This window comes from Amphiura filiformis, chromosome 11 (genome assembly GCF_039555335.1).
Source record: "Amphiura filiformis chromosome 11, Afil_fr2py, whole genome shotgun sequence".
Taxonomy (NCBI): Eukaryota; Metazoa; Echinodermata; class Ophiuroidea; order Amphilepidida; family Amphiuridae; genus Amphiura; species Amphiura filiformis.
Window position 1 is genome coordinate 53,174,242 of NC_092638.1, and position 15,154 is coordinate 53,189,395.

At 38.0% G+C, this 15,154-nt stretch overlaps 1 protein-coding gene across 1 annotated transcript; it reads right to left on the reverse strand.

Annotated features, from left to right (window-relative positions):
* Positions 1 to 2,324: 2,324 nt before the first annotated feature.
* LOC140164152 (uronyl 2-sulfotransferase-like) lies at positions 2,325 to 11,263 on the reverse strand. The gene is made up of 6 exons (XM_072187394.1): positions 11,180 to 11,263; positions 10,799 to 10,893; positions 8,877 to 9,024; positions 6,512 to 6,612; positions 4,675 to 4,850; positions 2,325 to 2,820 (listed from the first exon to the last, which is right to left on the reverse strand). The coding sequence occupies exons 1-6, from the start codon at positions 11,261 to 11,263 to the stop codon at positions 2,678 to 2,680; spliced, it is 747 nt and encodes a 248-aa protein (XP_072043495.1). The 3' UTR covers positions 2,325 to 2,677.
* Between the last annotated feature and the right edge of the window lie 3,891 nt (positions 11,264 to 15,154).

The window sequence follows — 15,154 nt, forward strand, 5'->3', positions numbered from 1 at the left end:
CAGCTTCTGTACAGCATACCGTAGCGTGCAAATTTGGCCAAATTTGGAGAATCGGCGAATCACTGTCAACCCCTTGGTGTGTCTGATGTGCTCTCAGGTCCCACAAAAATACGTGTCTACATTGCTATTATTATTGTGCAGTCGTAAATATGTGGCAGCAATGGTCACTTTAAGTACAAAATGTTTGACATTGTTTTTTTATTCTACCTTTAAAGTTCAGATGATACGTACATAAAAGGTTACATTTTCAGAAAGGAAATGGTGCAAGGAATCCAACTAGCACAGCAGCTTTATTTATATATTTTTTATCACTTTATGTACATGTAGCAGTCAATATAATATTTAAAACGATTTATTTTATTTACCATAGGCCTCACCTGATTCGTGTTTTACAATGTTATAATAAGGGCCCTGTAACAAATGCAACGTGTGAGACGGAGCTTCCCAGGGCGTATGCGTTTTCAGCGTTTCAGTTCCCTAACGCGTACAACGTTTGCTCATTATCATTCCCCATGGTATTTCCTACTTTTCATTCTTATTTTGGCCACATAGCTCCACATGATATCATTATTGTACACATTAATACACTCTTAAAAATACGGGGTCAAATATGCACCGACTAAAAATAAATTGACCCCCTTTCATTGCAAACAACCACTTTTGTAGTCAAAGTTGACCCCGCACGGGGCCAAAAAGAACCCCAAAAGTGGTTGTTTGCAATGAAACGGAGTCAAATTATTTTAGTCGGTGTATAATTGACCCCGTATTTTTAAGTGTGTATTGTAGTGTAAGTTTATTCAATCTTGTTCAGATTGAGTGCCTCAAGCTTCACGTTTTGCGTATTTGCGGCATCCACAGCTATTCACTCTTCATGTTCTTATTGTTTATCTTAGTAATAAATGTAGATATTTATATAGCGCTTTATGCCGTAAACATGCAGCCTCAAAGCGCTTTACATTTATTCCGCCGTTATTAGAATATGTCGGAACCACGTTTGCTGCCTACAAATGCCGCAGGGTTCATCAGTACAACGACTATGACTACCCCTAACAGCTTCCCATTGCACCTGGGTGGGGTGAGGCAAGCTTGACAAAGCGCCTTGCCCAAGGGCGCAACACGGTGGCGGGACGGGGACTCGAACCCACGCACGTCAAGCAAGCTCTCAGATTATGAGTCCAAGGCCGTAACCACTGAGCCACCGTGCCCAATATAGGGTCCACAACTTATAAGTTCCCCCCTACATGCTTTTTAGAACTTATAAATCGAAAAATACTTGACAAAATGCAAACATGTAAAAAGGTATGGGTAGCCCAAAGTATGGGTAGCCTTATTGGTTTTACACATATGGACCAAATTATAGCGTCACACGTCATTGCGTTCAGTCACAATGGGTTATTATGTAAAAGAAGTGACCGTTTTTAACAGTGTTAAAAGTTGCATCTGAGTCCATCATGTCCATAGGAGTTACCGTAATTCTCAAACAATACAGTAGGCCAGGAATATTCATGTGTTTGTTAAAGAAAAACCCAATCTATGGTATGCTTTATTTTCAAAAGCAAAGCAGGTGTTTAAATCTTTTCTTTTTTAATGATAAATGGCTGAATTGGGCAGGATATGTACTGCAGTGAGAAAAGACCATACAACATTGTCAGTTCATCGCATGTGAAAAGTCACATTTTAATCATGTCACGTTTGCCCGATTTCCTTCGCGGTCGAGCAATATGTTTGCTGGATAAAAATGTACCAGTGAAAGAAATTGCTCGTCGTATGGGGGTTGTGCCTAATGCAATTCGAAAATTGAAAACAAAATTTCAGGTGACAGGAGAAGTGAAAAATCAGCCGAGAGCACCTCGTTGACGTGTCGCGTCTGTTCGTCAAAAGATCTGGCTGAAACCAGCAACGGATCCGGACTTTCGTCGACGTTGTAATGTACTTGTTAACCATGTTAACAGTGTAAAAGGACACATTTCCTACTAAACATCTTAGACGTTAAGTTTTATTTCCATTACAAACTCATGAACAGGCCTGACATACTGTATTGTTTGAAATTTGACTCCTATGGACTCAGGTGCAACTTTTAAAACTGCCCTGTTTTTACATAATGAACCATTGTGACCCAACGCAATCATGTGTAACACTACAAATTGGTCCAGATTTGTAAAGCAAATAAGGTTACTCATATCTTTTTTTTTTTTTTCTTTTCGTCAAATAATTTTCGATTTCTTCAAAAAAGCATTAGGGGAACTTATAAGTTGTGGACACTATATATCATAATGTATTCTTTATCTTGCATTTTCCATTGTGAAAACAAATAAACCTGAACTTCAACTTCAACTTTCAATTTTCCAACTTGCAACATTCCTCCATGATATTACTGGTAAACAGCTGTCGAAAAAGTGAATATGCCTCGAATATCACTATACACGAAACACGCCCGTGCTGAATACACCGTGTAAAGCTATACCGTAAAACCCCGTCTACAAGCATAAAGAGTGCTTCTGATGAAAGCTAAATTAATCCAGGCGCCATTATGGAATTTTAGCAAATAAATTACAGATTCAAGCATAATACAAACACGTATTATTCTAAGACCAATCTATTTTATTGGCATATTCACGGTAGTATCGTATTGATTTGGCTTTCATCAAAAACACTATATATGCTTGTAGACGAGGTTTTACGGTATATCATATTCCTCCTTAAGCAGTTCTAGCTTAGTCTTCACAAAGTCATAAAATTGGTACGTCAAGTCGAGTTTTTCTCTAAGTATTGCGCGGACTTCTGCAGATATGGGCTTCTTGAAGTTTGTTTGATATTTTTCTATGGTAAGGAGAAAAACAATTATAAAATTAGTGAAGAACCAAAGCAACATTGTTCTATTGCTGGGGTATTTCGGACAATTTTTGAAAGTTATATTATAGAGGCCATGCATGTGACGTAGTTTATACAACCAACCATGCCAGGATGCTACACTAATTTGAACAGAAGCATTACCACTAACATACATATAAGTTTTATTCAACATAAGATATATTATGTGCTCCAGGATGATCCCAAAAGTTTATTGAATATACTGCATTACAATATGGGTTCTAGTTCGAATCCTTTGCCGTCAATCGACTAAAACAGGCATGGCCCCTATTGGTGTTGATAATTAGTTATGCTTCATTAGTACTGAACCAGTAAAAACGTGTATATTTGTGCAGGTGTTATTACGATTTGAGTAGCTCATTAACTCCTCTTTTTACATGCAGCATGGAAAATGATCAATAATATGTTATGATACTTAGGGACCGCTCATTATTAATGCGGGGGGACCGGGAGAATGTTGAGCTTTATGGGTGAAAATACCTAACCCCCTATTGCGATGAATCAATTTCACGTACCCCCCTATTGAATCAAACAAAATCACATGACCCCCCCCCTCCTTTAGAGCAAACTTCAATATTAATGCAGTCATAGAGATTGGGATTTTGACATGTGGTAGATGGGGTTGGAAAAAAATTCTTGAAGTCATAGTGAATGTGGTAATGAAATAAGTTTATTGTTCTTTTTGACGCTAAACTGATCAAATATGGTACAAATATTCTCACGAAGCGCAAAAAATGTGCAATTTTGTGACTAAAATTGCCAAATATAAGGTTAATTTGGTCAGAAACCCACACTAGGCCTACTGTCAGGCCTCAACGTGGGGGGGGGGGGTGATTGTATGGACCATCCCCCCTGGCAAATATTGGGGGGGGGGGATTTACCCCCCATCCCCCGGGATTCTAGGCCTATATACACCTATGCCAATAGATCTACTTTTCGTGAGAAAAATAATAGGTGTGTGCTTGCAGGTAGGGTGGTCATGTGGTGAGGAGTGAGAGGTTTGTGTGTGTAGCATGTGGCAGTGGCGTAGATTTTTTTTTGTCATTGGGGATGGGGTAAGAAAAAGAAAAAAAGTATAGTGAATCCAGCATATTTTGGCTATGTTTATGGTACAACAAATGCGCGCTTCGCGCGCAACTTTTTTGCCCTATTGAAGCTAAAATGGTGCAAAATGGGAACAATTTTGTGCAAATAAGTCATTAGATAATAATTATGTGTGGTATGATTGATACTGTTACTGTATATACAAGACCTTCCAGGATACTTGGTATTATATAAATAATAGTGAATGACTATTACATTTCACTGACCCCCCTCTCAGGAAAAAAATCACTTAACCCCCCCTGTTTGTCAAAGTGAAAATCACATAACCCCCCTACATTTTTCCCAGCCCCCTCCCACATTAATAATGAGCGGTCCCTTATGTTGATTATCCGGGTGATTATCTGCCTTCGAGCAATGGTAAAGGGCCAATAAAGGGCATTGTTTTCTTTCCTCAAAACATTTTATTATTACTTTCTTCCCAGATTCGCCACTAAATTTCATTAGGTTCCATTGCCTTAACAGAATTGATCACGTCTCACATCATTTTGCAGCCAAATCGATGGTAATAAATATTGTAGTGAGCTGTCATAGAGTCTATGTTGTGATCAATTCTATTCAGTGGTAGTGGTACCTGATGAACGCAACGCTTCTAATGAGCGAATGTTTTTTTCCTATAATATTGTCAACAGAAACATTCATTTTAGTACCTTATTGGCTATAGTGGTCAATCACTTATCGCTTGTTAACACTTGAACGTACCTGATCTCTCCTTTCGTTCAGCAGAGTGATAGTAGGTCACAATGCCATTAAACAAGCTAGGCGCTAGTTTCTCCATAAGTTTGAGTGTAGATTCGTAGTCCTCTAGTAGTCCAACTATTAAGTATTCCTCTTCTACACGTCTTTTGGCCTCATTTAATGACCATTTTAGATCGGTGCTATAGACAGAATGGAGAAATGTTGGTATATAATACAGTTTATTTCAATTTCCCTGGACCTTTGGATGTATTGATATGTATAGTAACAATAACTAACTAAATAATCAACCTTCTACTGAGCCATTTTTGTAATTTTGGCGAAACATCACATAAACATGCAATTTTGATCGGAAATATATATTCTAGTCTGACTGTTAAGGCGCAGCGCAATGCGTATTATATACGTCATTAATATATTCTTGTTCATTGATTAAAAATAAAAATGTAGACATTTATATAGCGCTTTATGCCGTAAACAGCCTCTAAGCGCTTTACATTTATTCCGCCGTCATTAGAATATGTCGGAACCACGTTTGCAGCCTACAAGTGGCGCAGGGTCCATCAGTACAACGACTGTGACTACCCCTAACAGCTGCCCATTGCACCTGGGTGGGGTGAGGCAAGCGAGGCAAAGCGCCTTGCCCAAGGGCGCAACACGGTGGTGGGACGGGGAATCGAACCCACGCACTTCGAGCAAGCTCTCAGATTATGAGTCCAAGGCCGTAACCACTGAGCCACCGTGCCCTCTACACGGTGGCTCAGATTGGTTAAAAGTGGATCACATGACCAAAAATAGTTCTACCATCAGTACTCCTATCCGTAATTAGTACCTGTAAGCCGTAAATAGTATTTTCAATGTCCCGGATGAGCCGTAAATAGTACCTCCAAGCCGTAAATAGTACTTTTGACCATGCCTTCCGCGTGCGAGCACTTGATGCGACGGAAGTTCACGGAACAGTTCGCGCACGCGAAACTGCCATAGCGTGATTTCGCGCTGCTGTAATTGGTTAGCCCGATTTTAGCTTATTCGATTTTTTTGAAGGGCAAAATATAGGTTGTGTTTAAATTGGTCTTTCTGTTCACTCAGGATAGAAGCTGGAGTCAAAACGTCAAATAATTTTCTTTTAACCAATCAATGAACAAAAAACATATTTATAATGAAGTATATAAAACAAATATAAATACTGCCTAAGTTCTGGTTAAAACTATGGTCCCTCGATGAGATCAATTAATACTATTACAATTAATAGTATTATTGATCTCACGTCGGGCCCATAGTTATAACCAGAACCTCTCATGGCAGTATATATTTGTATATTGATACTGTCACGCGCACGTGTACCAATCAGATTATCCAATCAGATTGCATTCAAACTTGCGCGATAGAAAATGTGTGCATAGTTTGAGACCTCCTTGTCTTTCAAAGACAGATACTCAACCATAGAATAAATTAGTGGCGTAGCCAGGGGGCGGGGGCCGGTGATTCCCCCCCCCCCCGCTCGTCATGGCCGTCGGTTCATGTAAGGCCGTCGGTAGACGGAAGGCGTTGGTGAAAAAGATAATGGGTTAACAATAGACTATTTTTTACCCAGGGTGACAGAAAAAAGGGAGAATTGTAAAAAAAAATGATAAAAATTGTGAATGAAATTGAATTTTACATAAAAATGTTGTGTTTTTATGGTACCGCCTATAATCAGGTAGAGAGGGGTTAAGCGATTTTTTGTAAGCCGAGGAGCATTTTTTGGTACCCTGTTTGGAAAATTTACCCATGTCGGCTCATAATTATTGCCCACCCCTTACCTGACCAGGATTGGAACATATCACTCGCTATAAAATGGTACCTGCATTTTGGATGTGTGCCACAGAAGAAATGAAAGATCATAGAGAGATATTCTTCCTTTACACAGGCTTTATGTTCTTTTAAGACGCATTGGTCAAAAGTCTATGAAAATGAAGAGAAAAAAACCATTGAATTAAATTTCGATCATATTTTGATCGAAATTACAAGAATTTTCTTTAAAGGTGAACCTCATTGAAAATAAAGTTATATATCAATGGAAAGCTTATGATATCAGGATCCTTTGATTTTTGATGGCCAATAAAGCTGAAAAATTACAAAAATGAATGAATTTTTTGTCTTTTTTAAGGCGCCCAAAAAGCACCCAAATCAATCGTCTTTGACCTTGGGAATGCTCGTGACGTAAGCTCAGGGTTCGCAGTCACGTGATCCTACTCGGAAACATGTAAACAAGACTTGCTTCCTGTACTTTGCAAGCTGCCCGGCAAGTCTGATTTTCACAATAAAGCTTGAAATGAGAAGAATCTTCAAGTTGCTGATTCCTTCTATATATATTAGAAATAATAGAATTATTGTCAACACGAAAATTTTCCGTAAATTATTGACAAAATCAGTCATAACTGGCTGGGTATAACTGGGTAATTGAGTTTGAATTTCGCGCTGGGATCAATTCCATGCGCAAATGCTTGCTGCTACCGTATACCGTTCATGTCATGGACTGAATAAACATGATCGAATAACAAATTAAATAACTTGTTTGTGACATTCCCTATTCTTGATTCATTTTAAAATATCTGATTTTCAAAAATATCATCTTATAGTAATCAAAAAATTAATAAAAAAAACCAGCCGATTTCATCAAATCCAGCCCAATACTTAGCGCATTACGGTAATACATTCTCCCGGTACATTCTTTCCACACAATCACGATTGAAAGAAAGAGATACTTTATTATAAAATAAATACAATTTAGGCTTAGTAGACCGTTATTTGATGGAATTCTGAAATCTGAATAAAATTAAAATATTGTCACTTATGTCACGATTCTTTTAATGATACTACAATCAGTGTACTGAAAAAGTGAAACATTCATGTTTTATGGATTACCGAACACGATGCGTAAATTGCTGCTGAAGAAATTACAGGGAGCCGCGCCGATCAAGGTGGGTATGGCCGTATGCACAAACACAGTGACTCGCTTCGTCTTGGCGGTAGCACTTGCGCCGTGTTTCAGCAGATTTGATCAATCGTTCCCTTATATTTGGAACATTTACAGGAATAAATTTTGCTGATGAAGTAGCAATAAGTTGGAAATATCAGAATGTGAATATCAAATCGGTCATTTTGTCTGCAAGTACAGTACGTACAGTCGCGGATATGGAACACTCGGCGACTGAGACGCAGTCATAGTGAGTCACTGAGTTCACCCCGTATGTATCTACGAGTTCGCCTATCATACATGACCGGCGGTTGTAAAGTTAAGAAATAATTAAAAAATCCCGTACATGTACCTTATTCTATTCCTTCATTTTCTCATTGTAATAAGTTCATCTCAACTTGGTGTGACAATCTGAACTAGTAGCACTAGCAGTTATTTTTTGCAATCTGTTTTCATTCCGGTTCTTCGGCGAATCTTCGCTCTTCGTACTGTATGATTCCCTGCATATCGTGGATGGCTTGGCCTATCCCAAATTACCCCGGCCAGCACTTTTCCCATTTTTTAATCCACACACTTTATTCAGGAACTTCATTCTTGATTTGATCATAATGTTTCCTTCATGTTATTTTTATTTTATTGAAGATATTTTTTCATGTAAAGTAAGTTGACAATGACTGAGTTCGTGCATTGGCCCATGCATGCCACACTAGTAATGCATGGACATTGTGTTTACAATCAAACCCGGAAGTAACTGTGTGTCCCCGTGCTGACGTCATCAACGAAAGCGCCCAATTTGAACGATTTCGTTTTGTAATTTAGGGGGGGGGGTGCCAATATCCAATCTTTGCATGGAGATTATGTCTATCCTGGTACGTTAGGCAAATCAAAAAATCAAAGTATCCTGATATCATAAGCTTTCCATTGATATATAACTTTATTTTCAATGAGGTTCACCTTTAATAAAATTTGATATATCATGCTTAAATTCAAAAGAACATATTCGACATATAAGAAAGAGTAGAGGGACATGGTAACTGTTCTGACTTAAATTTTGACTTAAAATCAGTGAATGTTGATGTTTTGGTCAATTATGACGTCATCGTGGCGTCAATCTGGGATGTTTGTGCATTTTTTGGTGTTAATGGAAACAAGATAACTATACTTATCCATTTGTTTAGTACCAAAATCATAGACATCGGTCGTTTAATAGTGAACGAAATGACATACACGTGGCTTCAAGTTTTCATACCTCATTCATTTTCATTTCCAATCCAAATTTTTTCTTCACTCGATCCACACTTCCTGGAGTTTTGTCTCCATGCTGTCGATAATAGTAACTGGAAACGAGGAATTCGATCGGATCTCTTATCATATTTATGTAGACTGGATGAATTGACCTGTAAATGAAATAATCGTGTGAGAAATTTGGTCAAGTCGAAAAATATAGAGGCAAAGTCCCGGGGTGGGCACTCAACTTTAGATGTGACGGGTATGTGCCTACCAGCGTCGCGAAGTAGGGGCCTATCGGGTACAAAATGATATTTTAAAAAAGTGGTACATTGGGTACAAACAAAATGAAAAAGGGGTTATTAAGTATAAGATTTTGAAAAAGGGGTCATTGAGTATAAGATTTTGAAAAAAGGTGGTCATTGAGTATAAGATTTCAAATAAGGGGTCATCAGGTAGATAATTTTGAAAAAATGGAGCAAAATTCAATTTTCTTGTTCCAAATTTTCCAAATTTCCAATACAAATTTGTTGAAATAAGAGAATTTGAAAGTTTCGGCATTATTTTGTGAAATTTTGATGATGCTATTTTAGAAAAAAAAGGGGGTCATTGGGTAGCCGCAACTAAAAAAAGGGGGGGGGGTCATCGGGTATGACTTTTAAAAAGGGGGGTCATTGGGTATAGTCGACTTCAAAAGAGGGGGCCTATTGACAGGCACATACCGTTACTTCCAAAGTTGAGTGCCCACCCCGGGGGCAAAGTTCCAATTTACGAGATCAGAACGAGGGCATTCTACCTCCGCTCATGGCATGGTTCTGTACATGCCCGATGTATATATGGTAGCTTCCCGGGGTAGCTTCTTCATATCATCTGCAAATGGGAGCAAATGTAAAGATATCTTTTCCAGATTTTTGTAGGTGACCACAGAGCCACAATTTTAAATAATTTTGAATCACCAGCCCTTAATAATTCTATAACCCCCTATATTTGGTGTAAAAAAAATTATGCCCCCTATTTTGGTCTAAAAATTCTATCCCCCCCCCCCCAGTATATTCATGACCCTCCATTCCGAAGAAAATGACAGCCCCCTAAAAAGGAGAGGAAAGGAGTGAAAGGGACGTGGAAGCTAAGTAGGATAAGGGATATAATAATAGAGACATTGCGATTTCCAAACGTAGACATCGGACCCGGGCATCGGACGTACTCTCCTGTATCGAAGCGAGGTCACGTATTTAGCTATTTTTGAAGATATTCCACGTGCGAAATCGACGTAGATACATCGTTGATAATGTACAAAATTTGTCCATTTCGCAATATGTTAAAGACAGTCAAAGATAATGAACATACGAAGGAAAGTCTAATTATTATTATGATCTTTTTTGTTTGTAACATTATAATAAAGTTACAGCAATGTGTTAAAAATGGACTAAATTTAAACGCAATATTCATACGCAGAGATTGCCCATTGAAATGTGTGTGATACTTTGAGTACAAAACATTACATTGCGATTTCCCATTTTGGATTCCCAACGTAGAATAAAACACTGATGGATGCTACGTTGAATATGCTGATTTTACATCATGTCTAAGTCCATGCAACGCGCCCAATTTTCAGGACGAAAAAGTCTCATTTTGAAAGTAAAGTCATGATGTATGGATGTAGTGATCTTTAATCTATCAAAATACATGTTTTTGGGCAATTATAATATTTGGGGAGCACAAAAAACAATTAAGTTTAATCAGCATGTAGATCAAAATTTTAGTCGAAATCAAAAGCGCAGCGGCTTGTTTGAATCAGGCATAGACTCAGCTTACTGTTATACGAGACTAGCAATATTTAACACCGTATTAACGTACGTAAAAACGTACGCGAAAACGTACGTTCCACGTGCTGCGTTCAGAAAATCGCATTGTCTCTAATATAATTGGTTATTACTTCCTTACTTCTCAACTGGAAAATAGAAAATGTGATCGCTAAACAAAGCAGGTGGGTGGGCTGCAAGTTGTTGTACTCGCTTTATCGCAGACTCTTCTTTGCCCTGAGTAAAAATGAAAAAAAATATATAAGCAAATTAAAGTAAAACTTTACAATAATACTAGTCTCGGTCTATGTAATTAGTTGTAGTAGTAGTATATAGTAGTAATAATAATAATAATAATAGTAGTAATCATCATCATCATCATCATCATCATCATCATCATCATCATCATCATCGCCATCATCATCGTCATCGCCATCATCATCGTCATCGTCATCGTCATCGTCGTCGTCGTTGTCGTCATCGTCAGGGCGTGTATATCATGACTGAGTGAGCCTTGCACAACAAAAGAATCGGTTGTCCAGCGTTCTAAGTGAATATCAACGTCATCATCATCGTCGTCATCATTCAATGACTCATCATCATCCATAATAGATGACGTAATGCCTACCTTTAGATCAATTCTCTCAAAAGCATATACTATGTTACACCTTCTATGTATAATACCCAGCTTCAAGCATCTCCAGCGTAATAACATGTCCATTGTCCGGCTGCCACATTTCGGCATTTTATTGTAAATGATGGTGTGGTTCTTGAATATTGCAATAAAAATGGAAAGCAAAAATAGAAACAAACATAAGCACACACCTCAAAAATAAGACGAGTATTTAAAAAAGATAATATCCGTCAAGGCTGACTTAAGGTTAGACACTATTTTAAACTGTTGCGATTTGGTAGTTCACAGCATCTTGCGAATGGTAGTGAGCTTTGGCAAATATTGCATTGATCATTTCATAGCGAGTGTGTAGAAGAATTCAAATATCACAGATATATATAGTTTTGTAGGTCCTGTGGTTCTTGAGTTATGTTATAAAGAGGGTTGAAGCAACAACACTTTTGTAAACTCATTAACAACAATAAATCAAGCAAGTTCAAAGTATATGATTTGTAGAATGAAACTATTGCAAAACATCAAAGTGGGTTTTGTTTACAATAAAATATTTATTAAGATAATGAAAATCAATTTTTGGGCTGCTTCGACCAACAATACATCGTGTACCCTTCAGGATACGATACATGATTTACCGACAAGTGACTCATTTCGGAATGCGATCATGAATTTTGAAGAAAAAAAAGTTTCCACATGCTTCGTCGGGACTCGAACCAGCGATTCTAAACTTCCTCCGATTACGCGTCTAGCGCTTTACCGCTCGGCCACTGTGGCAGTTTAGCGGAGGAGTGTGATAATAAAAGATAAATCTCATAATGCCATCTTTAGCCTTTTGTTTACTATATAAAAAAAAGACGCGTTTTGTAAAGCTAGATTAGCCGTTTTATGCATAAATAGCACGAACGTTTGGGAAAGGTTTCAAACAAATAATAAAGACACTGATGTGATGATGAAATTGCGTAAGTCGGGAATTATCTGCGTCGCAATGTTTTGTTTTGGTTTTAGGAATGTGACCTTAAAATTTACGACTTCATAACATTATCATTCGAAATCAACAAAAGATATTTCAACACTATAAGTCCTCATTCTTTCTCTAGAATGTTTTGCACATGTATGTGAAATAGCTTCAACAATGGTTCGCTGCATAATGATAAAAATAGCCTTGACCTAAAAAAGGGCGAGAGGTACTATATTTACGGATTCAGGCTAAATTTCATATAAAACGTTTGTTTTTGATCGATTACAAAATTATTTTTGTCGTATAAAGAAATTGTATCTGGTGTGAATTACACTACAGTTTTTATTCCTAGGGCTCTTTGACTTCTTCAAATAATTTTTTTAATGATAGAGTGAATCCCCTGGCCCTCTATAATTACGCACAAAAGATCGACCCCCCTTAAGGGGTATCTAGTCTGGTGCCCAAATTAAAAACCCAAAAGTAGCGTCCGCACAATGTTTTTTTCTTGTTTCTATATCACCAAGACCTACTGATTCAGAAACTGACTGATGTCACCTCAGCACCCTTGGGCATTTTGAGATATCCAAGATGGCCGCCAAAATGACTGCCATCACATATAAATAGCCATATATTAGCTATATAAACAGGTATGGTGATGATTTTAGTGTCTTTGAATGGGTTTTAGAGGTCAACGAATTCATATTAGTCATTATCTAAACCACAGAAGTCTTTATTCACGCTGAAATCCAATATGGCCGCCAAAATGACCACCGCCACATATAAATATCCATATATCAGCTATATAAACAGGTATGGTGAGGATTTTAGTGTCTTAAAATGGGTTTGGGGGGTCAACTATTTCATATTTGGCCTTATCAAAGCCACAGAAGTCTTTATTCACGCCGAAATCCAACGTGGCCGCCAAAATGACCGCCGTCATATATAAATAGCTATATATCAGCTATCTAAGCAGGTATGGTGATGATGTTAGTGTCTTGAATTGGGTTTTAGCGGTCAACCAATTAATATTTAGCCTTATCATAACCACTGAAGTCTTCATTCACATTGAAATCCAATATGGCCGCCAAAATGGCCACCATTACATATAAATTGGCTTATATGAACAGCTATGGTGATGATGTTAGTGCCTTTAAATAGGATTTAGGGGTCAACGAATTTCATATTTGAATTGTTACATCTAAGTGCTGAGTGTGCTTAGGAGCTATAACAGTGATATAAAGAGCTTTGATTATATTCAAGGGGATTATGCGGTCACTTATTCATCAGGTACAACTTCATTATATGGTAATGTCACAGGTGTCAGATGCTTGTTTTCCTCTTTCAGCTACCCCAACTGACATGTATCCAGATCAGGTAAATGATCGGGGGGAAAGAAAATGCTCGCTTCCATGTGATAACTTGCAAATGAGCTCGTTTTACATTTTCAACAAATGCTTAGTTGTTTGTGGCAAATTATTCAACTTTGGTGTGGTTGTCAGTCACTTTCCGTTTGCAACTTTTGACAACCAAATGCTGTACCGAACCTTTGACATTGTCCCAGTTGGCTACAACAAATGTGGTAGCCTCTGCAATTGTGTCATCCACTGCTTGCTCTATATCACACAACTTGTCCAGCTAATGGTCATTTAGAAGCACTTTGATAACAATTGCCTGACCAATTCTTCAAAGCTATGTCATAGTGTCAGAACCAGAGTGGGCATGAGCAGCCAGAAGTTGCGGTTGCTGAAATATTTATAATTGCATGCTTGGAAATACCTTCCCATCCATAGAAAGGTTACAGGTAAGATTGCTATGATGTAGCTGTATGTGAGCAACGGGAACGCATTCATGTCATCACATATGACTTTGGTCTTCTTAATCCCTTGGTTGGCAATGAAGATAACTTACTGGTACATAATAATATCAGCTTCGCATGGTTTATTTTCATATCAGTCCGCTGGATCACAATACCGAAATTGACTTCTTGTGGGACAGAATAAGATTTTGCAAAACAAGTCGACGTTTTACAGTGTTTGTTTTTTCACACTATACAACAAAAAACATTGTGTGGATTAAGACGATATTTTGGGTTTCGGCACTATATACGAGAAAGAATTTTTGACAAATCAGAGTACACAACCTGAGATGTTGATGCATACAATAATGCATTTTGTGAGCATACAGCAAAAGTGCTCGAAAACAAGCCAGTATTCAACATCAGCTTGGCCTTAGGGAGCGATTGTTATTTATGGCAGGGGGGGAATGGGTAAATTTAGGGGAACACGAAATTTTTGGTGGTATTGAGGGGGAACCTGAAATTTTAGTTGAACCAGGAGGGGGATTGTTAAATTTTAAATGGAGAAAATTGGGAAAACAAGGGGGAACGCGAAAATTTTGAGCCGACGCGAGGGGGGAACGCGAAATTTTTTTTTTTGTTATTTTTGCCAAAACACCCATTTCCCCCCTGCCGTAAATAACGATTGGTCCCTTAATAGCTCCCTGCTACAGAAGCAAATCACACTTATGGCATTAAGAACAATGTTCAGATCATCGACATCATTTGTCAACAGCTCTGGGATCGTGCGAAAGATCTGGGTATTTGGGTATTGATCCAGCGGACTGAATATATGAAAACGAACCATGCGAAGCTGATGATACTATGACCCAGCAGGTTGTCTTTATTGCCAATCAAGGGATTGAGAATATCAAAGTCTCATGTGTGATGACACATGTTGCCCACATATTACCATGATTACTACCTGAAACCTTTCTATGGAAGGCATATTACTACCTACCTGTAACCTTTTTATGCAAGGTACAAACATTAAAGTATTGCATCGACCGCAAAGAAGCATGTAGATATTGTACCACAATTTCTGGTTCCTCATATCCTCCCTGGCTGTGACATTGTG

Bases quoted from the DNA above. Each gene is read 5' to 3' on its own strand.
- LOC140164152 (XM_072187394.1), bottom strand. From the start codon at position 11,263: ATGGATGATGATGAGTCATTGAATGATGACGACGATGATGATGACGTT. The intron at 10,894-11,179 runs GTTGTGCAAGGC...ATTTTTACTCAG, and splicing joins GCTGGACAACCGATTCTTTT to GGCAAAGAAGAGTCTGCGAT. The intron at 6,613-8,876 runs GTATGAAAACTT...TCATTTTCATAG, and splicing joins TGGAAATGAAAATGAATGAG to ACTTTTGACCAATGCGTCTT.